Genomic DNA, 27,804 nt, shown 5'->3' with positions numbered 1-27,804 from the left:
CTTTGAGCTGAAAATTTTAAACTCTTAAGGCTTTCATTTTCTTTCTTTAATCTCTCTAGCATAAGCCACCACCATTTAAGTCTTCATTTCTTACACGATGGTCTGTTGTGGCTGCCACTTGGTCTATCAAAGTCTTTTATCCAAAAGACAATTCATTTAATGTGACCACAGATGTAAGTCATCTTTGCCTACTACCTTACCATTTTCAATGGCAACTAGATTCTCATTTCCTTCAAATCCAACTTAGCCATAACTAATCAAGAATCCCATCTTTGAGGGACTATTGTCTATAACCAAATTTGGAACCAAATACTGTATCAGTTAGGGTTCAGTAACTGCAGAAAACAAAACCCTTCCACCTATTTTAAGTAGAAAAGAATTCAATACACGTAAATTAGGTGCTTACAAAGGAGTTGGAAAGCTGGGCAAGTGGGCTCTAGGCTGGACCTCCAGGAAAGACTCCCAGATCGGTCCACTATGGGAGCCACTACCTCTGCCGCCATCAGGAAGATGAGGAACCAGGAGGCCAGCATAGGCTGACTACAAGAACATGTATCACTGACGGTTATTTATGGATCAGGAGTCCCTTCAACATCCACACAACTATTGATGGATATTGGAATACCACTGGAGGGAAACCTAAGGGCTCTATACTTTTTGCAGGAACAACAAAGTTGCTGAAGATGAGCCCTGAATCACTTCCTCCTTCCATATCCTTGTTTGTGCATCTGGCAAAATAAATTACATTTAGAACCTTGGTTTCAAGGAAGTGTGAGACATGTAGTTTTAACCTTCCAGCCTCTAGAGTATAAGACAGTACATTAGAAAGAGGTCAGAATGAATAAGTACCCATTTAGCACTTCCACAAATTTCTTTCCATTGGCCCATCTAAGTAGGACTGGTGACCAGACATGTCTTCTCCCAGTTTTAGCCACTTTTAAAGGTGAACACAACACCCCATCTGTCTGGCTTTGAAGATTACCTCTCTTCCTGGCCTCAGAGTAACCTAAAATGTCATTGTCTTCAGAGTTGTTTTGATAATCTACACAATCCTGTCCTCAGCCACCTCTTCAACCTGATCTACTACTCTCCTCCTTGGTCCACTCTGTTCCAGCCATTTAGGCCTCTATGCTGTGTGTGTGTTTAAACAGACTAAGGATGCTCCACCAAAGGACCTTCATACTTTATTTTTCATGTCTGGTATGTTCTTGCCCTAGAAATCCACATGGTTCTCTCTCACTCCATCAAGACTCTAATAAAATGTACCTTTAACTCCATCAAGACTCTAGTAAAATGTACCTTTATCAGAGAGGCCCATAGTACCCACCTAAAGCAGCTCTCTTTTCCACTTTCCCTGCTTTTCTTCATCGCACTTATCCTCATCCAGATTATACACCTGATCGTCTTTTCCCACTAGAGTGTGACTTTCACAGGAACAGGAATTTTGTGTTTTCCTTATTGCTGCATCCTGTACCTGAAACGTAGTAGGTATTTCAGAATGAATGAACGCTGTACAAGTAAGAAATTAAACTTTCCCCATTTTCTAAACTGAGAATCAACTTTTCCTATGCATTACTCATGTTCTCCTCCAGGTGGTGCTGACGGGCCTTTTCATCTAATGTCTAGGAGATACAACAGTGTTGCAAAGGATTAGAATAAGCTTAGTTTTTCACAGCCTCTGGTCTAGAGCTCTGGGCTTTTTTTAGATGGCACCCATAATCTCCCTTAACTTATTTCTTCTTATTCCTGCAGGAGAAAAAAAAATATGGGCCTTCAACAAAAGCGTTTTCAGTACGCCATCTCACTTAATCTTTACAACTCCATAATTAGGATTATGATCCCCATTTTGGCTAAGTGTAAACACACTCAGAGTACGTAGCCCAACTCTCGCAGCAGTAAGAACTGGAGCCTAGATAAAAATACAGGTTTGGCTGCAATCTCCTGCCCCTCCAAAAGACTTCCTTGATTTTATCCAAGTTAATTGCTCTCTTCATGCTGCTTCAAGAGAAATACAAGTCTTGAGTTGATAATTTGCATTTCAGAGATTTCCATACGGTCTGCCCCTTTTCCCAACAAGTTCCCTTTTTCACACAAAGACACCCTCTTGGTCATTCTTCTAGAGACCCAAAGTCCACTAACAGCACCTCCTGTCCCAGGTGCAGGGTAATGTGCTAAGTCTGGTTGCGGTGCCGAAGAGATAAGAATCTTCCAAGATGGCTGTTGTCCAGACTCATCATCCTCATCGTAGTAAAGCACAGGCCAGGAAGACAAAGAGCAGGTGCATCTGTGAAAGGAAACAGAAAGCCATCTGGTCCTCAGGGAAAGGATGTTTTCAATTCTTCCTCTGGGCCCAGGGTTAAAGTGACAGAGAAGTTTGGCACTGGAAGCTCCTTAAATACTGTCTGAGAGTTGGGGATATTAGCGGCATGAGAGAGTAACTGACTCACACAGTCACAGAGTAAATTACTGCCAGATTTGGAATCTCAGATCAGGTTTCATAAATCTTTTTTCTGCTATACTATGTATGAGCTTTGATTTCTAAGGCCATTATTCTAGACAGAGCCAAAACCCCAAGTAACACTAACTTAGCTCAATTCTGACAAAATTATAAGATCAGATAAAATTAAATATGTTGTGATTTTGATGACATGCCTCCTCTCTCCTTTCATTACAAATCCTAGTCAGATTCCTTAGTCCCTCTTACTTAAACTAGACTGGCAAAACTAGAGAGTTTTTTGGAACAGGGACTGTGTACACGGGAGCATAACAAACACCTAGGATATTGCTTGGTGATTATGCAGAATAGGTACATTTCTTTATCCAGTAAGAATACTCTGTTCCCCAACTTATAACCATGCAACATTCACTGGGATTTCTGAAGAGCCACTGGAACTGATACCCCTTCCCTCCTCTGAAGCACGTTTCTAATAGTGACTATAATGCAGAAAGGGGTAAATAAAGCTTTAATAGGAAAACTGCACAGCTGCCTCTAGAGGGCAAACAAGGCTCATTTTAATCTCCAGCTTCTCTATCTGGCTGACTCAGCTAATTCTTCAGTCTGACTACACAGTCCAAGTCAAGCTTGGCTTTGCTTCCTGTCATACTAGGAGTCATTGGTTTACAGATGACTCCACTGCAGTCTGGTTAGAATACCATCCTTCTTCCCTGGGATTAGGAAAGCTTAGATCTAGAGACTGTTAAAGATGTAGTGGTCTGTTTCAAACACTTGGCTCTGGAGAACTATCCAAGCCAAGGAAAATGAGAGGAGTTGAATTACGACAGAAATCTTTATTAAAATGTGTCCTTCAGTAATATGTTAGCATACATACAATATACACACATACATCTGTACACTCTTTGACACACCTCACAGATTGCCACCATCAGTTTAACCAATAAATTAAAACTAAAAAAGGGTGGGGGGTGGGCAAAGGGGATGGGGGGTGGAACCAAGGGCAAAGTTTCCATGTTTCCTCTGTTAAGAAATTGCAAATTTCTCAGAATTTCCCTGGGGAAAACCTGTGACCAGAGAATCTTTGAAATAAAATATGTAAATCCCTGCCCCCCCAAAAAGATTCCAAAAGATGCAGTTACAAGTGTGCTTCTCAGAACAGGAGCATTTATTCCACTTCATACTCTGGCTTCTGCATCTTCCGGCTTCAAGACAGTCGTCCCCTCAGCTGGGGCAGAGAGGTTCATATGGGCACTTGGGCTCGGTGCACCTGGGGCTCTGGGTGTTGAGGGGCAGGCTGCGGCTTGGGAGTGAGGGGAGCCACACTCATCCGAGGTGATGTCTGGCACATCGTCGGACTGCGTATCAGAGCTCTCCAGGTCACTGCGGATGCTCTCGGGCTGGGCCAGGCTGATGTCCCAAGGTCTGCTGGCCTGGCAGTCTTTCTGTTCACAGCTTTGGTGTTTGCAGGGGGGATCCTCTTCATTGCTGCCACCGCCACCACCACCTTCTTCTTCATTCTCCACCATCTGTGAGTGAACATGGAGTGAGTCCTCCGTGCTGCTTCCACTCACCAGCTGATAGTGGCTTGGTTTGGCTTCAATGTCCACTTGGATTTCCATATTGTTGCATTCTCTGTGGAGACAAAATCCACTTTGCTGAATCATGCATGGGTCATGCTATACCTGTTGGTAAAAGCAGTTTGTGGGTTCAGGATTAGAAGGTCTGAAAATATAGGTAAATAGTAGAATAGAGCTCACTTTTAGAGAAAATAAAACTTAACCTAACACTCAAATAAGATGGAGAAGAACAATTAGATCTTTTTGTTGATTTAAAATACGCACACAAACACAAACATCTCTGCCAAGTTCTGTATTTCTTTATATTTTAACTTTCATTGGAGTATAGTTGATTTACAATGTTGTGTTAGTTTCTGCTGTACAGCAAAATGAAATCAGTTATACATATGTATACATATATCCACTCTTTTTTAGATTCTTTTCCCATATAGGTCATTACAGAGTATTGAGAAGAGTTCCCTGTGCTATACAGTAGGTCCTTATTAGTTATTCTGCCAATTTCTTTAAACAACTAAAAATGAGCTTCCAAAATTCAACTAAGGTTCGGAGCCTCACACTATCTTACTCAAAATATGAAAGTGAAAGAAGAGTCACAGCTTTTTACTTCTCTGCCACAATTAGAAGAAACCAGAATCTCTCCAGTAGGGAGTGCTGCAGTCACACCATACCAGATACACTAGCTTCTCAAATATAAAGAGAAATAGGCAACAGGAGCCACATCAAGCAAAGAGCAACATGAGAGCAGAAACCATACAGCTACATACATACATCAATGGACACCAATCTAGCTCTTCAGTTCCACGTGAATAATTACACTGTTGCAATAGCCAAGAAAAGAAAAGGAAAAAAAAGGAAATAGAAAAGGAAGAAAGAACCTCTAAAAATCAAGTGCTAACAAGAAAAATCAATCAAGAGATGCCAAATACTCCCATACCAAGAACTTGCTGGATGAATTCACAGGGTATACACACTATGTATCACACTAGGTGGTACACAGAGCCCTAACATGAGGCATTGAGCTTCTAAGGCCAAAACCCAACCAAAAAAATGCAACCTCTCCTAGGCTTCTGACTGTTCACATACCTGTCCTGTGGGTTGTAGGAACTGATTATGGAACCGGCCATAGCACGAGTGCTTGCGTTGTCACTAATTGCACCAAGACTGGCTGTGTCTTTGGGGAAAATTTCCTTTTGGACATCGGCTTGGACTTCTAACCTGTGTAAAGAGGGGACGTTTAAGTTAATGCGAGACCTGGGTATTCCGAGACAGTCTGCTTCCTGGCACATACCTCTTCCATTATTCTCTTGCAAATTGAGTTGATCTGATCTTCTCCAAATGTCAAATAGCTCAAACAGATGCCCACACATCTTCTCTCTTAAATTTATCTACTGAAATCGTCCCCTCCTTTCCATCCCCACTGCTACTGTTTAACTTCAGGCCCTCAACAGCTCCCGAGTGGGTAACTGCAATTGGGCTCTCTTTCCAGTAGCCCTAAGTCCAAGTCAAACAACTTCCAGATCAGTGCCAACATGGACAAAAACCTGATCACTCTAACAGCCCTCTCTTGGCTCCCTCTTGCCAACAGGCATTTAAGGTCTACTGATTTGCCTCCAAGCTCTCTCTCCAGTTCCATCTCTCACCATAGGTCCTAAATCATAATCACACTGAATTTTTTTCTTTCCTTATGCACCTATACACATTTTATACCTCTATGACTTTGCATATGCTAGTCCCTCTCTCTGGAAGTTTCCTTTCTCTATGTGACAAACTCATACTCAGTCCTTAACAACAAAGAAAGTATCATCTCCCTTCATTCTTCTATCAAACCCGTCACTTCCTGCTAAGTGCTCCCACAGCACCTACCTATTTATTAAATCAATTTATGCATCTCTTTCCCAGTCATCTGTGAGCTCCAAAAAAGGAGAGACCACACCTCATTCACGCTTTACCCTCCATGTCTTGCACATACTAGGAACTTAAACATTTAGCAATCAAATTACCCCCAGCCTATGAGCTTAAAGGACATAATAAGAGTCAACCTCTGACAAGAGCAGCAAACTTTCCCAATGGTGTCTCAGAGGACCCACAGCTTTTCCTTTCTTGACTCCAACATCACTTGGTTGCATACTTAAGTATTTCCTCATAATGGGTTTCACAGTCAAACCCATCTGACTCATTTACTTCCTATAAAAGGCTTTCACAGTACTGGAACAGCTGGACTGCCTAAGTTGCAGTTTCAGCAAGTCAGTATCCAATTATGTCTGCTTATTTACAGGGGTGTTGGTTTTAAGAAAGCATAACAGTGAATTCTCCAGCATGTGCGGGCAGGATCCCCTAACAAGAGACAACCAGAGTCATGAAACGCAGACAGGTCAGCAGCAGCCTGCAGCTGCACATTCAATCAACCTCCATCCTGCTGCCTGAGTCTTTGCTCTGCTGCTCCAGCCTTAGATGCCCTTCAAAAATGTGCCATGGCTCAGGAAAATGAGGCAGTGCAATGGAAAGTACATTGAGTCAGAGACCTGGGTCCTAGTTTCAGCTCTGCCATAGAATCACAGTTAGAATTGGAAGAGGCCTTTCACAAAGGCCATCTATCACCTTAGGTGGTTCGCAGATGCTAGTCTGTGCAATGGCTATGCTAAAATCACCTGGGGAACCTTTTCAAAACACAGATCCCTAGGAGATTAGGAGAGAATCTGGGAGATTTTAATTTATTAATTCTGGGATAGGGTGCTGACATCTATTTTGAAAAGGCTCCCAGGTAACTGACAAGCACTGGTGTGGGATCCAGTCCATCTGCCATCTGTTGCTTGACTCCTTCTAAGAGCCAAATGGCCCTCTGGTCTCACTTTATAAACACTTCCAGGGATAGACGTAATCCATCCCTTCTTTGGACTTTATATAGATTTTTCCTATAGTCTCTATAATGAAACAAAATTAGTTTCCCTCTAGCTTCTGCCAAATCGTCTTAATCTATCTCTTGGCATGAGGCAGAACTCTTAATGCTTTTTTCCAGTTCAAGGCCCTTCAGATATCTGAAGGCAAGCATCTCCCCTACCTCCCTACCTTGTTTTGTACCACCTTTACCCCTCCCCAGGGCTCTCTTCTCCAGTGCGTTCAAATAACTGCTTCTCATGTAACATCTGCTATGCTCCTCTGAATATGTTCTGTTTTTTCTAACTGGTAAAACGACCAACCAAGTCATAACCTTTTTAGTCATAAAGCTTTACATATTCTCAACACAAGTTTATAGAATTGATTTACCTCATCTATCAAATGGGAATCAGAATAGGAAGGTTTTAAGGATCACAGCACCAATAAGCCACAAGATATAGTATAAATGCTGTTCAACTAAAAGCCAGTGATAAGCCTAATGGAGGACACAGTCTTGGGAATTCTACAAAAATGCATGCTTCCCCTTCCTGATGGAGGCAGCCTAACGTAGTAGAGGGAGGATCTGAAGTCAAGATTATCCTTTATTGGGACTCCCCTAGTGGTCCAGTGGCTAAGACTCTGTGCTCCCAATGCAGGGGGCCCAGGTTCGATCCCTGGTCAGGGAACTAGATCCCACATGCATGCCGCAACTAAGAGTTCACATGCTGCAACTAAAGATCCTGTGTGCTGCAGCTAAGACCTGGTGCAGCCAAAATAAATAAATAAATATTTAAAAAAAAAACAAAAAACAGAGAGAGAGATTGGCCAGGAACACAGGATTATTGTGTTTAAAAAAAAAAAATTATTCTTTATATGGAGCCACTATGGTGCAGTGGGAAAAAACACAGAACTTTTAAGTTGCTTAACCTTTCTAGCCTATTTTCTAATTGTAAAAGTTAAAACAAAACAAAACAAAAAAACACCATTGATGATTAAATCAAAATGATATGCTATATGAGATATGCCTGGCACAGAGAAATGGCTCAATATGATATGTTACTTCTTATAATTCCAACTGGTTCTGTCAGAAATTGCTTACCTGCTGTACTTTCCCTTGCCACTGGAAAGAATGCCGCCACTCAGTGTGCCCCCTGAGAGGGCTGCAAAGCTGGCTGTTTCGCTGTATGGACCTTGCATAACACTGAGTCCATCTGTAGGGCTTCCACTGGTGCTCAATACGCTAGTTAGACCTTCAATGCTACTTTCCCCAATGCTGGGATTCTTGAGGGCTCGCCAGGCATCTGCCACTGGGGATGGAACCAAACATCTCAATTGATGATAGCACAGCATCAAAACAGAGTCTGGCATTTTCCTGCAATGACTCTTCAGAGCAGAGAATATTCATGTAGAAAAATACTCATTTATTCACTTAATGAATAGCTACTACAGGCAGCTACCACATATCCGGTGTTTTAACATATGCTCACATGTAATCTTCCCAGTAACTAGGAACTAATAGCCCCAATTTTAGGTGAGGAAACAAAAGCTTAGAACTAAATGCCTTGTCTGTGGCTAGTCACACAAAACTACAATCTGATTCTAAGTCTCCTATTCTTTCCATTACACTATAGATGTCATCTAATTAAACATGAGAATTTCAAGATACACTTAGGTCGTGTGCTGACTCTAGTAGGAAGTTTGAAAGACCTTTGGGGATCTCTGTGTCCCAGGTTAGTTAATATGGTAAAGTGAAAACAACATCAAAGTATAAGTCAGAAGACTTGCTATAGTTCCAGCTCTGCAGAAGCTCTTAAACCCATTTAACAGATGTTGAGACAAAGGCTTAAATAAGTTCCCTTTAATTGGGGATAATAACAGCCCTGGCCCTCTCTCTTCAGAGCTGTTGTAAAAGCCAAGTGAAAATAACAACTGTGTAAGTCTTCTGAAAATTATAAAGTACAATGCAGATATAAGACTTTATTATAATTATAATTATGTAATTTACTATTACCAGCATACTTAGAGTTACTTGGAGTCCTACTAGTTTGTACTTTGCCACACAGAGGCAAGTACCAGGGGAATTAACCTAATAACTCTGGAAAAAAGAAATGAAAAGCTAAAAATACTTTACCTCCTATAAAGCTCATTAGCCAATGTAATCCAATGTCAATCTCTCTGTAAAATGTGCTGAATTTTACTGACTTTTATCTTGTGTTCCAAAAATTCAAAGGGAAATTAAAATTCTCCTTTTACCTGTGATTGGGCCATCATCTTCATCAAATTCAATTTTCACTCCCTTTCCATTGGCTGTACTAACTCCACAGCCACCTCCACGACAGAGAGAAATGGGCACAACCCCATAAACATAAGCCAGCATAATAGGGACACCAATACCTGGGGAAGATAAGGAAACATGTCAGCAGGCCATCAGGTTGCAGCTGCCCTGAATTCTCCTTCCCAGGGCTGAACACAGACAAACCACTTTATAAAGGGCCAAGGAAAGACAGAAGATAGCTATGCTAAAGAGGTAGACTGGTCCAACAGAATGATGACTGGACTTGGAATCAGAAAGGCCTGGATTAGAATCCTGTCTCCAATTTACCAGCTGTTATAACCTTGGACATATCTTCCTAGGGTTGCCAATGATCAATGTATGTACAGTGCTCAGAGCAGTAAATATATGTTGCTTTCATTTTCCCCCTTCCATTCACTGCTGAAGTGCTAATCCAAGAACCAATCAATAATCAAACATTAAATAAGTGACTCCTAGGGTTTAGGATCCCCCCAGAGTGTTAATTCCAAAATCTTGCTGCTGTGGAAGGCAGAATGGCTTAGTTGTTAAAAGCCCAGACTCTGAAGTCAGACTGCCTTAATTCATGTCCCAGCTAAGTGACCTTGGGCAAATTACTGCACCTTTCTGTTACAATTGGGCTGCTGTAAGGATTAAGTAAATTAATACAGGCAAAACACTCAGACCTGCTCCTGGCACATGGAGAGTCTCAGAAAACATTATATTATTATTATTCTAAAACAGACCTTCATGCCTTCCAAAATACTGTGAGGCATTAAGCAAATGAAAAGTAATTTTGTTCTGTGGGTTCTGTGGCAAATGAAGAAGGAAGAGGAAAGGTGAAAAACTAGGCCTTAAAGTAATATTTTTTAATTCAATCTTTTTAATGTGCCAGATGGAGTTCTAGGCACTAACTTACGAATGAAAGATCCCAAACCCTGATACTTTAGTGTGGCTGATAATAATAATAGTGCCTAATAAACTCCCAAGGTGGGTCTGACATAAAATGTAGGAGCATCCAGGGTGAAACATCTGGCCGGCTGGCTAAACTGCGAGGCCAGAAAGCTAATGGGAGTGGGTCGTGTAAGGGGAGGAGTCATGGTCCTGGCTAGCTTCTTACCAACACTAACTGCAGCAATAACTGGGGATGCAATGACCGACAGAGTCACTCCTCCTGTGATAGCCAAATTCCTCTTATGTTTGGAGGTTTTCCTTCCCTCATACCTGCTATGAATCTAAGAATAAGAAAGAAAATTCAGGTCAGCAGGTTAGGACATCAATCTTTTTGCTAGGGAGAAAAAGGATAAGTGAATATTCCCTTTTAAGTTACCTATATTAAAACATATTCCCCCATGTCAAAGAGACATCTTTCTCACATTTTAATCTAACTCAGACCAGGACGATATAAACTAATACAGAAAAAGTTAATGTAAGAAGAGACAAAGTAACTCAGGGGAGTGAAGTAAGCATTTTACCTTTAAGTCACTGAGACAAACCAGGCCCAGGATGTTAATAAGAACTTTCAGATCTCTTGGGGATTTATGAAAATCCACTTAAGAAATTAGTTTTATTTAAGAACCAGCTGGTTTTCAGGCAGCTCTGAAACATAAGCTCCTCCCCATTTCCTTCAAACCTTTACCAACAAACCTGAAGATGGAACATGCACAGAACTCAACATATCTTACCTTCCTGCCAACATAAACAGGAATGCCAATGACCATGGCAGGAATGGCAATGCCAGCAATGAGGGATATCCCCACCGGAGCACCAATCAATGTGCCCAGCTGCCAAAGAATTTTCTTCTTACGGCTCCATGGTTTCTTGCCCCAGAATGTACAGCCAGAGGGGCTACAGAGGAAACATGCTGAAGTTAATGTCAATATTACAAATGCAGCTATTGTCATCAGAGAGCTTGATAAGAGCAAGAGCCTTCTTTTCTATAGGAGTGATTAACAGTTACAAGAGGTTACAAGAAATGAATTTATTACATGAGGGGGAGCAAAGGACAAGGCCAGACTATTAGAGTTCTGGCTCTTTACTTTTTTTTTCTCTTTTCGTAAAGGCAGGCCTCCAGACTTGAAACGAAACCTCTTTTCCATTCTTTTCTGCTGCACTCTGTCCTCTCTAACCCACCAAACTGAACCTACTTCTTTGAGTGATACTACGTGGGATCCTGCATAGTCTATGCACTTGACATCTCATCCATACATACTGTGTCCTGCAGCTAATGAACTCTCTCTGATTTGCATAGTTTTCTTGGCATATGTAGATACTGCAAACCATCTTCCTGGGATAGGATATAAAAAGACTTCATCATACCCTTTATGACAGTTTCATACTCTGAGTTTGGCTACTTTTACACTCAGCCCTTCTGAGTCCAACCACTTTTGTCCACTCCCTTTGTACTGTCTTCTCTACTAGATAAAAGTAATTTTGAAAGTAGGGATCATGTCTTACGCACCCCTGTGTCCCCAATAATTGGTATACTGTAAGTAATCAAATGTTTGCTAAATTGGAAATGAAAATGTTTCATCCACACGATGAATGTTAAGTTTGTAAATATTAACTCCTTCAGGACAATATTTTAATGACTACTACATCCAAGGAACTGTAAAAAGGTAATACTGGCCTGAAGACTCTTAATATAGTTTAACAAAATTAGACACGTAAATGAAGTAAAAGTCATGATAACGTTTATAGAACATTTAAAGAATGTCAGTAAAGAAGAATGAGGCAGAAAAAACTGGGGGAAGGCATCAGAGATGGAATGGCATTTAAAGTGGCCCTTGAAGGCTGAATAAGAACTGAACAGTTGAGATAAAAGGGGGTTGCTGGGGGGTGAGGTGATTATAAAGCATTCCAGGTGAAGGAAAGAACATGAAGAAGTATGGAGGTAAGATAACACAGAAGAGACACAGATAATCTGGAACATAGCATTTATGAAAGCAAAATGGAAAAAGGTATATTGGGGCCAGACTGCAGAAAACCTTAAAAGCCATGCTAGGGAAACTGAACTATATCTGGAAGGTAATGGAAAACAGTCACTGGAAGTTGCTGAGCTGGAGAAAAACATGATTGGAAGGGTGTTTCAGAGGAACTTTTTTACAGCATAAGCTTCCTTATGCTGTAATGAGAGGACAGACAACGATGTTTCTTTGACATCCTTTTCCCTACATCAGTAAGAGAACAAGACTATAAAAACAATAGACATTTTCTCATCTCACCTGAGGTAATGCAAGTCTGAGATCTCCTTCATACAAAGCCAACAGAATTCACAGCCACACACTGCACAGGTCATATGATTACAGCTTCCATCATTCATCTTGATAATGTAAGCACTGCATCGTGGGCATGGCTTGATGTCATCTGCTAAGTGGGGGAGAAAGAATGGGTAGAAAAATATCCCTAGTTAAACCTCGTTTGATTTTATTATTCCTAGGAGTATGCACAAGAAATGAAGAGGCAGTCAAGAATTCTTGACTGAGGATTCCAAATTGTGCAACCCACTTCACTGGAAGGCTGGCTATGTCTAGACCTCAGGAAATTTCATAAAATGGATCCTGTCTCATACTGAGCTGCCTATCCCCCAATCTGGCATCTTACACAGCACTAGAGCCACACTCTGAGCAAGGAGACTTCCCTAGAGAGAAAGATGGTTCCAAGAAAAATGGAATTTCAGCAGCCAATAGGCTGGCAGAATTAAAAGCACAGTCCTACAGGAAGAATAGTCTGCAGCCTGCATTTGGCTTTAAACTCATTTCTCAGGTACAAGTATCACTGTGATTTGCTGTTAACATAATTCACAGTCCCTTCCCATGATACTTTAAAATTCAAAACCTACAAACAATTGAGTATGCTATATAGCATACACCTGGTAATTTTCACAGCAAGCTAGAACTATCCTATTACAAAGAGAATTTAGGAGATTATACTGTGCCAGGAAAAAGTGAATGGTAAAATCTTTCCTACTAGCTTCTCTCAAATGACATCAGTGAAATAAAGCACACTTATAAAAGGCAATAAACCCACTGACATTTTAAAAGAGGTTCGCTCTGACATGTCAAGGTTGGAACTGAATGTGTGATATTCCTCCTTTTAAGGTTAATCATTAATCCATACTAATATTATTTCCTTTCCTTAAATCTGTACCCTACTTCCAAAACCAGTGATGTATTTAAAGCTAGTAGGAAAACAGTACAGTTTTAATACTAAACGTCTTTCTGCTCACAGTGAAAGTTCTGAAAAAGCCCCTAGCTAAAGGACCCAACTGCTCTCCAATCTGAGACACATTACTAAGAAGGCAGAAAGTACAGAATTCAGTTTTGCTTTATTCCAATTTCACCTGGGTTGGACAACCTATAAATGGTCAGAGAGAGAAGCTACATACCAAATACAGTGTTGAAAATATTACCAAACAGTTTCTGCACTTGGGACTTCCCTGGTGGCGCAGTGGTTAAGAATCCGCCTGCCAGTGCAGGGGATACAGGTTCAAGCCCTGGTACGGGAAGATCCCACATGCCGCGGAGCAACTAAGCCTGTGCACCACAAATACTGAGCCTGCGCTCTAGAACCCGTGAGCCACAACTACTGAGCCCGTGTGCCATAACTACTGAAGCCCACGTGCCTAGAGCCTGTGCTCCACAACAAGAGAAGCCACTGAAATGAGAAGGCCGTGCACCGCAACGAAGAGTAGCCCCTGCTCGCCGCAACTAGAGAAAGCCTGAGTGCAGCAAAGAAGACCTAATGCAGCCAAAAATAAATAATATAAATAAAAATAAATTTATAAAAACAAACAAACAAAAAACAAATAGTCTCTGCTCTCTAATCCTTGAGTTATACAGGAAGGTAATCTCTCCCAGCTTTGGGCTCACATTATGAAATATCAATAAAGAGACAAATGAGACAATGCCAACTCATACCTGGTCCAGATTCTTGCCCATAACTGAGACCTGAAGTGTGCTTGGTCCGAACTCGCAATGTCTGCGCCCTCTGCTGACGGGCCATATCGCATGTCTGATTTGGATGCCATATTTGCTTGCAGTGGTAACAGAACTCAGTCTGGCAGCCTTCCCTCTCACAGGTCAGCTTTGGGCAGCTGGCACAGCCATAGGCAATAACAGCATACCTGGGTAAGGAAATAGGAAGAGATATAAGTAAGTTAAGACATGCATCAGTCCCAGTGGGGTAACACTGTGTGGTACCCCCACCACTTCATACGATGCAGAGGAAAGAACACACATATAACAAATAACACATGCACGAGCACACCTAACAAACTTTAAAACATTCTGTGTGAGAAAGTAAATTGTTTCTTGAGATTCTAAAAACTCATATCATTTATCTCCTGAAAAAGTAGGGGAAAATATCATACTTAGCCTGAATTTTTTTTTTGGCCACACTGCATGGCATGCAGGATCTTAGTTCCTCGATCAGGGTTCGAACCTGTGCCCCCTGCAGTGGAAGTGTGGAGTCTTAACCATTGGACTTCCAGGGAAGTCCAGTCTGAATTTCTAGCATGTATTCAGTCATAGTTTAAGCTGCTTTAGGAGCAGTTTGTCCCAGTAAGTTTCATAAATAAGGGTACAAAACTATTTCCTTTTGATGATTTGATATATTTAGAGAAAATAGAATTTGTTTAAAGGATAGAACATTTGTAAAATAAAGTACAACAGCAAAAACTAAAGCAAGTATACTTTTTTAAAATTGCAGTTTAGTTGATGTACATTATATAAGTTTCAGGTGTACAACACAGTGATTCACAATTTTTAATGGTTATATTCCATTTATAGTTATAAAATATTGGCTATATTCCCTCTGTTGTACTATATATCCTTGTAACTTATTTATTTTATACATAGTAGTTTGTACCTCTTAATCCCCTACCCCTATCCTGTCCCTTACTCCTTCCCTTGCCCCACTGGTAACTGCTAATTTGTTCTCTATTTCTGTGTGTCTGTTTCTTTTTTATTATATTCACTAGCTTGTTTTATTTTTTAGATTCCACATATAAGTGATATCATCCAGTATTTTTTTTTTCTCTGTCTGACTTATTTCACTGAGCATAATACCCTCCAGGTTCATCCATGTTGCTGCAAATGGAAAAATATCATTTTTTATGGCTGAGTAGTATTCCATTGTATATATATACCGTATCTTTTTAATCCATTCATCTGTTGATGGATATTTAAGGTTGTTTCCATATCTTGGCAATTGTAAATAACGCTGCCATTGGCGTGCATGTATCTTTTCGAATTTGTGTTGGTCTTTTTTTTCTTTTTTCAGATAAATACCCAAGAGTGGAATTGCTGGGTCATAGGGTAGTTCTATTTTTAATTTTTTGAGAAACCTCCATACTGTTTTTCATAATGGCTGTACCAATTTACATTGCCACCAACGGTGTATGAGGGCTCCCTTTTCTCCTCATCCTTGCCAACATTTGTTACTTGTGGACTTTTTGATGATAGCCATTCTGATAGGTGTGAGGTGATGTCTCACTGTGGTTTTAATTTGCATTTCACTGATGATTAATGATGTTGAGCATCTTTTCATGTGCCTGTTGGCCATCTGTATGTCTTCTTTGGAGAAATGTCTATTCAGGTCTTCTGCCCATTTTTCAATTGGATCATTTAAAAAATTTTTTTGAGGTTGATTTGTATGAGCTGCTTATATATTTTGTTTTTGTTTTTTATTTTTAAAAATTTTTTAACATCTTTATTGTAGTATAATTGCTTTACAATGTTGTGTTAGTTTCTGCTGTATAACAAAGTGAATCAGCTATACATATATGTCCCCATATCCCCTCCCTCTTGCGCCTCCCTCCCACCCTCCCTATCCCACCCCTCTAGGTGGTCACAAAGCACTGAGCTCATCTCCCTGTGCTATGCAGCTGCTTCCCACTAGCTATCTATTTTACATTTGGTAGTGTATGTATGTCAGTGCTACTCTTTCACTTCATCATAGCTTACCCTTCCCCCTCCCCGTGTCCTCCAGTCCATTCTCTACATCTGCATCTTTATTCCGCCTGTCATGCCCCTAGGTTCATCAGAACCATTTTTTTTGAGATTCCACATATATGTGTTAGCATACAGTATTTGTTTTTCTCTTTCTGACTTACTTCACTCTGTATGACAGACTCTAGGTACATCCGCCTCACTACAAATAACTCAGTTTCGTTTCTTTTTATGGCCGAGTAATATTCCATTGTATATATGTGCCACACCTTCTTTATCCATTCATCTGTCGATGGACACTTAGGTTGCTTCCATGTCCTGGCTATTGTAAACAGTGCTGCAATGAACATTGTGGTACATGTCTGTCTCTCTCTTTTTTTTAATTACCTTTTTTTAAAATTTTAATTTTTTTTAACATCTTTATTGGAGTATAATTGCTTTACAATGGTGTGCTAGTTTCTGCTTTATAACAAAGTGAATCAGCTATACATATACATATATCCCGTATCTCTTCCCTCTTGCATCTCCCTCCCACCCTTCCTATCCCACCCCTCTAGGTGGTCACAGAGCACCCAGCTGATCTCCCTGTGCTATGTGGCTGCTTCCCACTAGCTATCTATTTTACATTTGGTAGTATATATAAGTCCATGCCACTCTCTCACTTCGTCCCAGCTTACCCTTCTCCCTCCCTGTGTTCTCAAGTCCATTCTCTACGTCTGCATCTTTATTTCTGTCCTGCCCCTAGGTTCTTCATAACCTTTTTTTTTTTTTAGATTCCATATATATGTGTTAGCATACGGTATTTGTTTTCCTCTTTCTGACTTACTTCACTCTGTATGACAGACTCTAGGTACAGCCACCTCACTACAAATAACTCAGTTTTGTTTCTTTTTATGGCCGAGTAATATTCCATTGTATATATGTGCCACACCTTCTCTATCCATTCATCTGTCGATGGACACTTAGGTTGCTTCCATGTCCTGGCTATTGTAAATAGTGCTGCAACGAACGTTGTGCTACATGTCTCTTTTTGAATTATGGTTTTCTCAGGGTATATGCCCAGTAGTGGGATTACTAGGTCACATGGTAGTTCTATTTTTAGTTTTTAGTTTTTTTTCTTTTTGGCTGCATTGGGTCATCATTGCTGCGTGTGGGCTTTCTCTAGTTGCGGCGAGCGGGTGCTACTCTTCGTTGCAGTGCGCGGGCTTACTGCGGTGGCTTCTCTTGTTGCAGAGAAGCACGCGGGCTTCAGTAGTTGCGGCATGCGGGCTCAGCAGTTGTGGCTCGCGGGCTCTAGAGTGCAGGCTCAGTAGTTGTGGCGCGTGGGCTTAGTTGCTCCACGGCATGTGGGATCTTCCCGGACCAGGACTCGAACCCGTGTCCCCTGTGTTGGCAGGCGGACTCTTAACCACTGTGCCACCAGGGAAGTCCTGTTTTTAGTTTTTTAAGGAACCTCCATACTGTTCTCCATAGTGGCTGTATCAATTTACATTCCCACCAACAGTGCAAGAGGGTTCCCTTTTCTCCACACCCTCTCCCTGCTTATATATTCTGGATATTAACCCCTTATCAGTCATATCATTAGCAAATATTTTCCCTCATTCAGTAGTTTGTCTTTTTGCTTTGTCAATGGTTTGTTTTGCTGTGCAAAAGCATTTAAGTTTAATTAGGTCCCATTTAGTTTTGCTTTTATTTCCTCTGCTTTAGGAGACAGATCAAAAAAATATTGCTATGATTTATGTCAAAGAGTGTTCTGCGTATGTTTTCTTTTAGGAGTTTTATGATTTCAATACTTTTTCATTTTTAAGTTTCATAGTGAAGCTGGTCTGATGGCAGACTGAGAGACAATGAACATAGATGGGTTCGTGATCAACTTATATTGAAAGCTCATTTTATCTTTCCAAAAAATTATTTTCCCCAATTTGAATGTATACCTTGAAATCTCTTGTCTTGACAGGTTCCAGAATCGAAGAACACCACTCATCTATCTTATGAATTAACATAGAATATGGCCATATCTCCCCCCAATCCCTTCTGACACATATTCTTAGTAAAGATGGACAATTCAGAATCTATCAGCACCAGTATCAACTGCTTCTTATAATTCATGTTTATTTACCAAGAATTACTTTCCTACAAGCAATCCAATATATTTACAGGGCTTCCCTGGTGGCGCAGTGGTTGAGAGTCCACCTGCCGATGCAGGGGACACGGGTTCGTGCCCCGGTCCGGGAAGATCCCACATGCCACGGAGCGGCTGGGCCCGTGAGCCATGGCCGCTGGGCCTGTGCGTCCGGAGTCTGTGCTCCGCAACAGGAGAGGCCACAACAGTGAGAGGCCTACGTACCGCAAAAAAAACAAAAAAAAACAAAAAAAAATATATTCACAAACTGTTAGCCTTTCTGACTAATTCTAAAAATGTCAACTAAATGCACAGACTAACAAGTAGACACCTGTTTAAAATAATTCTTCTTTTCCAAAAAAAAGTAATTTAAACAAACAAATGAAGAATGGAGGACAGCAGTTGTGAAAGTTCAAACAATTTTTAGACAGGTCAATGATTTCAGGCTTAGGTGTTGCCATCGGGGCTTTGTTACCTATTCCATGTTCTACTCCAACAGTCAAAGACCTCAAACAGCTTAAACAAAAGACTAATAACATTTTCTTAGATTTATTCTATGGTTTGTTTGCTTATTTGATTGTGCATTAGATGTTCACGATAGCAACTTAAGTTCTCAGGTTCATCACAGATTCTGCAAGCTGATTTGAGAATGACACTGAAATTACCGATGACAAGGTATCATCTATGTTACATAATACAGGCTGTATTAAAACTCTTCTCAGAAAGAGCAAAGTGAGAAGAGGTCAATGTATGAATGCAAATGATTCATACCCTGTAGGAGTTCTGAGCAAATTTATCCCACCTAGTTGTAAAATAACTACTAAAGATAAAAAACGTTTCTCCTCAAGAAAGTGACTTGCTTGCTATTTTGTGTTAAATGAGAAAGGTATTGGATGATCTCAGAAAATTATTAAGTCAACTTCTGACAATACACATTAGATAGACTGCCAGTCAGGAAGCCTTGAGCATTTCATGATCCATTCCTACCTCACATGGTGGGAGTAAGTATTTATTAACAGATTCTTCTTTTTTTTCAAAGAACATTTGATAGTATTGACAATGTCAATTTTGGGTGTGGAATTTGGTTCCAAGAAGTAAAATAACCCCAAATACTCAAGACCCCCAGCAACCTATTACCATGACACAGAATTACTCAGGGCACGAGACTTGGCATTCCTGTTTTTGGGTGCCTGGTCTGGGCTCCTTACCCCTGACTCATACTGCATGACACTGAGCTAATTAAAATCTCCAAACTTTAGATTCTATCCCTAAAATGGTAGTATAGGTGCTTGCAGCCTTCGAGTTTTAAAACTAAACATGTTTTAAGTCTAAACATGTTTTGGGACTTCCCTGGTGGCGCAGTGGTTAAGAATCCGCCTGCTAATGCAGGGGACACGGGTTCCAGCCCTGGTCTGGGAAGATCCCACATGCCGCAGAGCAACTAAACCCATGTGCCACAACTACTGAGCCTGTGCTCTAGAGCCCGTGAGCCACAACTACTGAGCCCGAGTGCCGCAACTACTGAAGCCCGCGCGCCTAGAGCCCGTGCTCCACAAGAGAAGCCACCGCAATGAGAAGCCTGTGCACCGCAACAAAGAGTAGCCCCCTCTCGTCGCAACTAGAGAAAGCCCGTGCACAGCAACGAAGACCCAATGCAGCCAAAAATAAATGAATAAAATAAATAAATAATAAAAAATAAATTTCTATTAAAAAAACCCAAAACTAAACATATTTTAAAACTGCAGTTGAGGACTTCCCTGGTGGTGCAGTGGTTAAGAATCTGCCTGCCAGTGCAGGGGACACGGGTTTGAGCCCTGGTCTGGGAAGATCCCACATGCCGTGGAGCAACTGAGCCTGCGTGCCACAATACTGAGCCTGCGCGCCACAACTACTGAAGCCTGCATGCCTAGAGCCGTGCTCCGCAACAAGAGAAGCCACCGCAATGAGAAGCCCACACACTGCAACAAAGAGTATCCCCTGCTCGCTGCAGCTGGAGAGAGCTGTGTGCAGCAATGAAGACCCAACACAGCCATAAATAAATAAATTTATTAAAAAAAACAAACTGCATTTGAGATCTTGTCCCAAAAGTTATGGTATAGATAAACAGCGTGTTTTGTCCTACTTCTTGGCCTTTGCATATTCTACTCCTTTCAGCCTGGAAACGCCCTCTCCTTACTTCTTGTCCTGGCAAATACTTAGCCATTTAAGAACCAGCTCAAATGTCATCCTCTCTATAAAAATCCACTTAACCTCTCCAGGCAGTTGGTTGCCCACTTTGTGTCTGTGCATAATTACTTTACAATACTTAACACATTATATTGTAATTATCTGTTTATATGTATGCTTCCCCAACCAGACTAGAGAAGGAAAAGTATCAACCATCTTTTAATCTCCAGGGTCTAGCACACTGATTCATGCTTAAAATACCTGTGTTGAATGAATGATAGAGACCCTCTCCTGTTTGGGTTTTTTACTTTCCCCAGGTCATTTAGCTCTTCTCCTGGGCCATTACTTTTCCCTAAAGCAATCTTTTAAACTCATCCACGTATCTATTGGCTTTCTTTATGTCAAGTACTATAACTTAATCCTAAAATTCTGTTTAAGCCCCTTTGCAGAGCAAACTCCTAAATTCTGAATAGGGCAATCTTCTACCCCAGGCAGTCAAGAAAAACCCTTCATCCTTGAGACCAAAACTGCCTTGACTATCTTGTTCCCTCTCTTCCATGTCCTACACGGGAGCCTCTCTCCTACTCTGCTTTCTTAGTTGAACAGAGCATTCGGGTCTGCTAATTAGAAGCTAAATGGAAGGTGTAGGAAATTGCATGATGCTAAGAACACAGAAGCATCCTTTCCTCCCCCCATTAAGTTCATACAACTTTTATTAATTTTGTTAATTTCCTATCTTGAGAAACATTATAATGTGTGACAAGCTAGACCACAGCATTACCTTACTCCAGCCCTGGGGGGAAAATTCCCAATAGTATGAATTTGATTATGCTCCAACAAACCCTGGGAGTTAAAGAAATGTGTTCCTATATTATGTCTGTACTTCACCGTTCCTGGCCATATAACCATTTACAAACAGACCCTGAGCATATATAAGGGTGGAAAACATGGGCCAAGTTGTCACAGTGAGCCATACTCTTACTATCTTCCTTTTTACTGCGCTAGTTCAAACCCATGTCATCTCTTGACCAGACAACTGCAAGAGACTGCAGTCTCTTTATTCCCTACTCCAATCCAAATTCCAGTTCCAGAAGTTTATCTTTCATGATGTTACTCTTTTGCTTAAAATCCTTCAACAAAAAAGAAAAAAGTCCTTCAAACTTACACTTCTTTGCATGGCATAGATAGACCTATAAATCTGAATCCAATCTACCTTTTCAGATGGATCTCAATTCACTTCCCAGATCATGTTCCCCATATTGTATATCCAGAGGCTAACCAAACGAGACTCCAGACTTAGTCTTGAATTTTTATACCTCCATGCATTTGCTCATAACATTCTGGTTTAAGACATCTTTTTCTCTACCCTCATCTTTGTTTGTCTGGTATAAATTTCTACTCATATTCTTCAAGCCCTGATCAAATATCACCTCCTCCACGAAGTCTTTATTGACACCATCATGCAAAACCTTTCATCCATCTTCTAAGAACACTTGTATTTTCTTTAGTATATATTACATTGCATTTATAATTATCTTCCTACTTACCTATCTGTCTCCTCTACCAGGTCAAACTCCCTGTCAAGAGGCCCATGTCTAACTCCTTTTTGTAATACCCAGTACTCACCTAAGTTTCAACACCATATGATTTTGAAAAGTGTCTGTTTAATGATTACTTGTCTGTCCTCTTCTTGCACACCCTCCTCTTATCTGTTTCTCCTCTCAAAAGTATGTAGTCTTTATCCCCCGTATCAAAAATTTAACTATTCATCCCATTCTTCTGGGACCTAATCGAAAGATTTGTTCAGAGTTGCAGAAAAAGTTGGAATATAGATATCCTAGTCTAGAGGAGCTCTCAATTTACTCAGAGCACAAGATTTAGTGTTAAATAAGGACAGTAACAGAAGGCAGGACAGAAAAACTATTAAAGGAGTTTAGAGAACTGCAAATAGGGAAAGTTTCAGGTATGCTTTAAAGATGTCATCGAAACAAAACAAAACAAAACATGTTTCCTGGTGATCTCAGTTTATGGAAATTATACCAGACTGAAGATTTGCATATTAGCATTAACAAGATTTACAGTGTATATTAGTATTTTTTAAAGGGTCTAAGGAGCTCATAAATAGAGTTGCTTTATTTTGTTCAATCCAACATTTCCCAAGCTTATTCAATCATAAAACATTTTTCTTTTCAATAGTAATGCCTATACCTTGGGAAATATTGATGTTGGTGAAAAATAGAAAACAAGATCAAAAGATGGTTGGAGACCATAAAGGGTCTTAAATCATAAGGATAGATCATATAAAGAATAAGTTCTTAAAGACATAAGAAGTCATCTTGTAGGTCAGGTATGAGCAGTTTTAAGCAGGGCAATGATATAAAATGTTCCATTTTAGAGTGAGTACTCTGGCACATATGAGAAAGACATATTGGGCTGTAGGATGATGTAAATGGCGAGGGGCGTTGTAGGGGGAATAAAGAGTTATGAAAATGAAGGTACAGAGCTAAATTAAGAAAAGAGGTCCAGGGGTCTCCCCTGGTGGTCCAGTGGGTAAGACTCCATGCTCCCAATGCAGGGGGTCCGGGTTCGATCCCTGGTTGGGGAACTAGATCCCACATGCATGCCGTAACTAAGAGTTCGCATGGTGCAACTAAGAGTCTGCATGCCACAACTAAGAAGTCCGCATGTCGCAACGAAGAAACCTGCATGCTGCAACGAAGATCCCGCGTGCTGCAACTAAGACCTGGAGCATCCAAAATAAATAAATAAATAAACATTGTTTTTAAAAGCTCCCCATCTCCACCTTTAGGGCCTCCCTGGTGGCGCAGTGGTTGAGAGTCCGCCTGCCGATGCAGGGGACACGGGTTCAGGCCCCGGTCCGGGAGGATCCCACATGCTGTGGAGCAGCTGGGCCTGTGAGCCATGGCCGCTGAGCCTGAGCGTCCGGAGCCTGTACTCCGCAACGGGAGAGGCCACAACAGTGAGAGGCCCGCGTACTGCCAAAAAAAAAAAAAAAAGCTCCCCATCTCCACCTTTAAAAAATAAATTAATTAATTATATTTTTTAAAAGAAAGAGAGAGAGAAGAGGTTCAGGAAGGCTTCAGAAAGTGAAAATCCTCCCTCACTGACTGAGAAATCTGTCTTGTTCAGGGAGCTTGCTCTTCCCTCATAAAAGTGTTACGAGACAAACAGAAGCTTCCTGTTTATGGGATAATCCAGTCCAGTTATCTAGGATGGCCAATAAGTGATACTACCTTCTGGGGTCAGGTGGGATGGGGGTCTCTGCAGGAGACAGAGGCAGCAATGAGAGGCTGGAGTGGTGGACCTGCACAAAGAATTTAGGTCAAGACAGCCTTATCTCCTGTTCTTCTGTAAAGAAGATCTGCCCCCTGTATGCCAGGAAATATTCTGTCGTCTCCTTTGCTCACCCCTCAGTCTTCTAGAGATTCTGAAGGGGTTTAAAGATAGGCAACAGGGCACTTGAGAGGAAAACATTACATGTTTACATGATTTGGAGGTTTCTGAAAAGACCTTGTGCTTAAGTAGAGACTCTAAGGGGTAGCATATCAACTGTACCATTTATCAGCTGTGAGACACTGGGTCCCACACTTAAACTTTTCTGAACTGGCTTCTCTTTTATAAAATGAGTTTACCACCATCTACCTGTATGAAACTAAAATGAAATTATTTCTGAATGAAGTTACAGTCTGAAGATTATAAAGGACTATAAAAATGTCAGTTATCTGTATTCTGAGTTAATTTTATCTCATTTGAAAGTATGTTTTAAAGATTACACTTGGTGGGAATTCCCTGGGAATCCAGTGATTAAGACTCGGCACTTTCACTGCCGTGGGCCCGGGTTCCATCCCTGGTCTGGGAACTAAGATCCCCCAGTCTCGCACAGCAAAAAAAAAAAAAAATTGCACTTGGTAATATTGTACTTAATAATATTAATAATAATGTGAATGTTTTCCCATAGAAATCAGTTCCCTTATTTATGAATAAAATAAAATTGTATTTAAGTATGAAAAAAGAAATATTCAAGATTCTTTTCTCTGTTCCACAAATATTTTATAAACAAATAATGAATCGTTTAACATATAGTGTTCTTATTATCGTGAGTGATCACAGTAAAACTAACGATCAGATCACTTATATGCTCCCCTCACCCTGCCAAATACACACATATACACACAGAGAGCAAAAAGGAACTTGATAAATTTGGCTGGCAGGAACTTAATCTGCAGGCAGTAAAGATGGTCAGGTATGAGAAGACACAATTGGGGTCTTAGGCTTCTCTTCTAGTTCTCATCCATGATTTCTACCTGACCCAGAAGAATAGAACAGTTTGACTAAAACAAAACAAGTTATTTTTCTCATGACACTAAAAAGAGGTGGCAAAACCACTGGCCACATCCCCACCTATTTGGGAAGTGACAGAAATTTAAAGTCACTCCCTGTTTATCTCCCTGTTTATCTAACACCTTCAACTGAATTCTCAAAACACTCTGAAAATATCAATTAGGCCTCTCAAGTAAGGAAAGGATTAGGCCTATTTCAGGTAAGAAAAATAAAGTATGTAATAGCCTGTTAACAATAAGAATCAGAAGAGAAACCAGATTCTAGCATTTTTGGCTCTCTCAACATTGTCCTTAGGCCACACTTGATGAAATGACCCAAACAGTAGCATCCCCAATAATGCTGATAAGCCTATGCTTTTTATGCTTTGAGAGAAAAGAATACTGGCCTTGGTTGGAATTAAGACCAGTGTTCCAAGCCTGATTCCACTAGTTATATGACCCTAAACAAGTCACTCAATTCATTTAAACTTCAGTTTCCTTACCTGTAAAACAAGATCAAATCTATCTTACAATGTTGCAGGGATCAAATTAAATTATGTATGCCTGACACATAGATACTCAGATGCTAGCTTGCTTGCTTTTCCCAGACTTCACCTTCTTTAAACCCACAGATAACACATTTAAAGATTATATTAAAATTGTTAGTTTTTTAACTAATTAAAAAAAACCTCTGGATGGTAGTAATCCACTACTTGGCTAAAATAAGAAATGGCCTAATTTTTTAATAACTTCCAAATCAGTAATGGTTTAGAGTTGTCATCAAGATTGTAAATTAATTCCTGTTCATTTTTATTGATGTGAGCAAAGACAGAGATTGACTTCAGAGAAATAAAAACAAAAAGAGAACTTTTCCAGAAATATAATGAGAGATGCCACATTTCTCAGTTAAAATTCAAGGAAATTCACATCTGAAAAAGGAGTTAATATATTATTCCAAAGTTAACCAAGCAGTGTTCTCTTAAGTAAATATTCCTTTGGTTCAGAAAACAGATCAATAGCGTCTGTAAAACTTCAATACCATGTAAATTAACCTCTTAAGGCTAGGAAGATCACCAGATGTCCAGATATAAGCAAACTTTTCCAAGAGCCTACCAGGTTCTTTCTGATACTTATTAACTGAAAGTGAAAGCGACCTACCATAGTTAAATGCCCCAACCTTTGACCACAACACTTCAAAGTAATTTAGAAACCCCAACTCAGCGAGCTTAAATAACACATCCATCTCTAAACAAGTTTGTCAGAACAGAAAAATAGAAGAAAATAACTCATCTTACTCCCCTAGACACTCTAAGTCGGCTTCTTTTGAAGGAGACAAATAGCAGAATCACGGAAATCTTAAAAGCCTTGATATATAGGCTACAATTAAGAGCCTTTCTTAACTCCTTTGAAAGAAACGAACACTCAGCTTTTTACTAGGAATCCCTAGCATCTTTTTGTCCTCAAAACATGACACACAAGAATAAAATGATCTGTCCAAGGTCGCAGAGCAGGTAATGGCACAGTCTGACGCCCCTCTTTGCTACATGCAATCATTCATGGGATGTACTGACAGTAACACACAATCAGATTTTAAAAGGTAAGGGTCGGGGGTGGGGGGTGGGGGTCGGGGGCGGTGTCCACTGAATGCTCCAGATAGTGAAATCTGGTAGTATTATGTCTCTGCATCTACTGCCTATTTTCTCACTGACCTTAAAAAGTCGGCATACATGGTGCATCGTCAAGAACTCAAGATCAGAGGAGCTGGGAAACACATTTTCTCCTACCATGTCAACCTCTGGGCATCCTTTTCAGTGCCCCGTTGCTCCTCTGGACAAAGAAAGGGTCTGTCCACTCTGCACCCTGCCCAAGACAGCAGTGTAAGAACCACAGGGTGCCCCCCAAGAGCTTGGCACAGAAGACACACCACAATGCCCAGGGTGCCCCCAGAGCGCTGCCTGGGAGCTGTCCTTTCCCGTTAGTGCCATTTCAGTCACCTGCATTCCAACTTTCAGCAGTGGTGGGCAGAAAGAACAGCCCTCCTCCCGAAACGCTGCAAAGTATGCCCCAGTCAAATGGACACACCCCGCCAAAGCGCTGCCCCCTCAGAATGATATCCTCATTCCATCCTTTGCCAGATATCCCCTCCCCATCCTCATTAAGACATATCCCCTACCTCTGGACAGAGGGGCATTCACCCGACCAAAAACGGCCTCTCCCTGCCTCCTGACTTGATGGACAGCTCCCTTCTCACCGACTGCTCAGCCCCCACTTCAAGCCCTCGGGCAGTGGTGGGGTGTTGGGTGCGTTTACCCTACTCTTCTGGGCGTGCGGATGGTTAGCGGTTACCGGCTCTCCGCAGTTGCCGCCTGGCCCTCCCTCCCCCTGGTCATCCTTCACCTCTCCCTCCACGCTGGGACACACACACACACACACACACACACGGTGCGCAAAGGACGGCCCCTGGGGCCGGTCACACGCGGTGACCAGCCCCAGGCCCCAGGTTCCCTCCGCCGCGGCCACCGCCCCCGGGCCACGCCCCCGCTCTCACCCGCAGTCCGGGGCCGGGCACCAGCGGCAGTCGGGGTCCGAGGCCAGGTAGCGGCGCAGCATGAACTCCTCGTACTTGTGCATGAGCGGTGGGTCGGCGAGCAGCAGGCGGATGTCGTGTGGGTTCAGTCGCTCGCTGCACTCGGGGCAGCTGATGGGGACCCGGCTCTCGCTGATCTCCAGGCGCAGGTAGTGGCGGAGGCAGTCCCGGCACGAGCGGTGCGGACAACTGAGGAGGCGCGGGGCCCGCTCGGGCGGCAGCCGCACCAGGCACAGAGGACACTCCACCTCCTCCGGGCCCGAGCCGCCGCCCTCCGCCGCCTCCTCATCGTCTAACCCGGGCCCCACCGTCGCCGCGGCCTCCGCCTCGGCCTCGGCGGCCGGCTCGGCGGGCAGCGCCTCAGGCGGCGGGGCCTGGGCCGCGGCAGGGGCCGGGGCGGGCGGCGGCGGCGCGGGCGCCGGGCGGGGGCGCGGGCCCGGAGG

General features: G+C 41.7%; 1 protein-coding gene across 2 annotated transcripts in view; it reads right to left on the bottom strand.

The window, feature by feature from the left end:
* Positions 1–3,277: 3,277 nt before the first annotated feature.
* The window catches only part of RNF19B (ring finger protein 19B), a 25,219-nt gene continuing 692 nt past the window's right edge, over positions 3,278–27,804 (bottom strand). Inside the window, exons 2-10 of one of the 2 annotated variants that reach the window (XM_029230617.1) lie at positions 27,323–27,776; positions 14,116–14,321; positions 12,421–12,565; positions 10,882–11,044; positions 10,317–10,431; positions 9,160–9,300; positions 8,006–8,213; positions 5,116–5,247; positions 3,278–4,087 (exon numbers count right to left, since the gene is read on the bottom strand). In XM_029230617.1, the coding sequence (XP_029086450.1) occupies positions 3,631–4,087; positions 5,116–5,247; positions 8,006–8,213; positions 9,160–9,300; positions 10,317–10,431; positions 10,882–11,044; positions 12,421–12,565; positions 14,116–14,321; positions 27,323–27,776 (2,021 nt within the window). In that variant the 3' untranslated portion in view covers positions 3,278–3,630. The remainder of the gene's footprint in view (positions 4,088–5,115; positions 5,248–8,005; positions 8,214–9,159; positions 9,301–10,316; positions 10,432–10,881; positions 11,045–12,420; positions 12,566–14,115; positions 14,322–27,322; positions 27,777–27,804) is intronic. The other variant, XM_029230618.1, reaches the window with a different exon arrangement.

Source organism: Monodon monoceros, unplaced genomic scaffold, assembly GCF_005190385.1.
Source record: "Monodon monoceros isolate NGI ecotype Baffin Bay Population unplaced genomic scaffold, NGI_Narwhal_1 Super_Scaffold_18, whole genome shotgun sequence".
Lineage (NCBI taxonomy): Eukaryota > Metazoa > Chordata > Mammalia > Artiodactyla > Monodontidae > Monodon > Monodon monoceros.
This window is presented reverse-complemented; position numbering and strand designations above follow the sequence as displayed.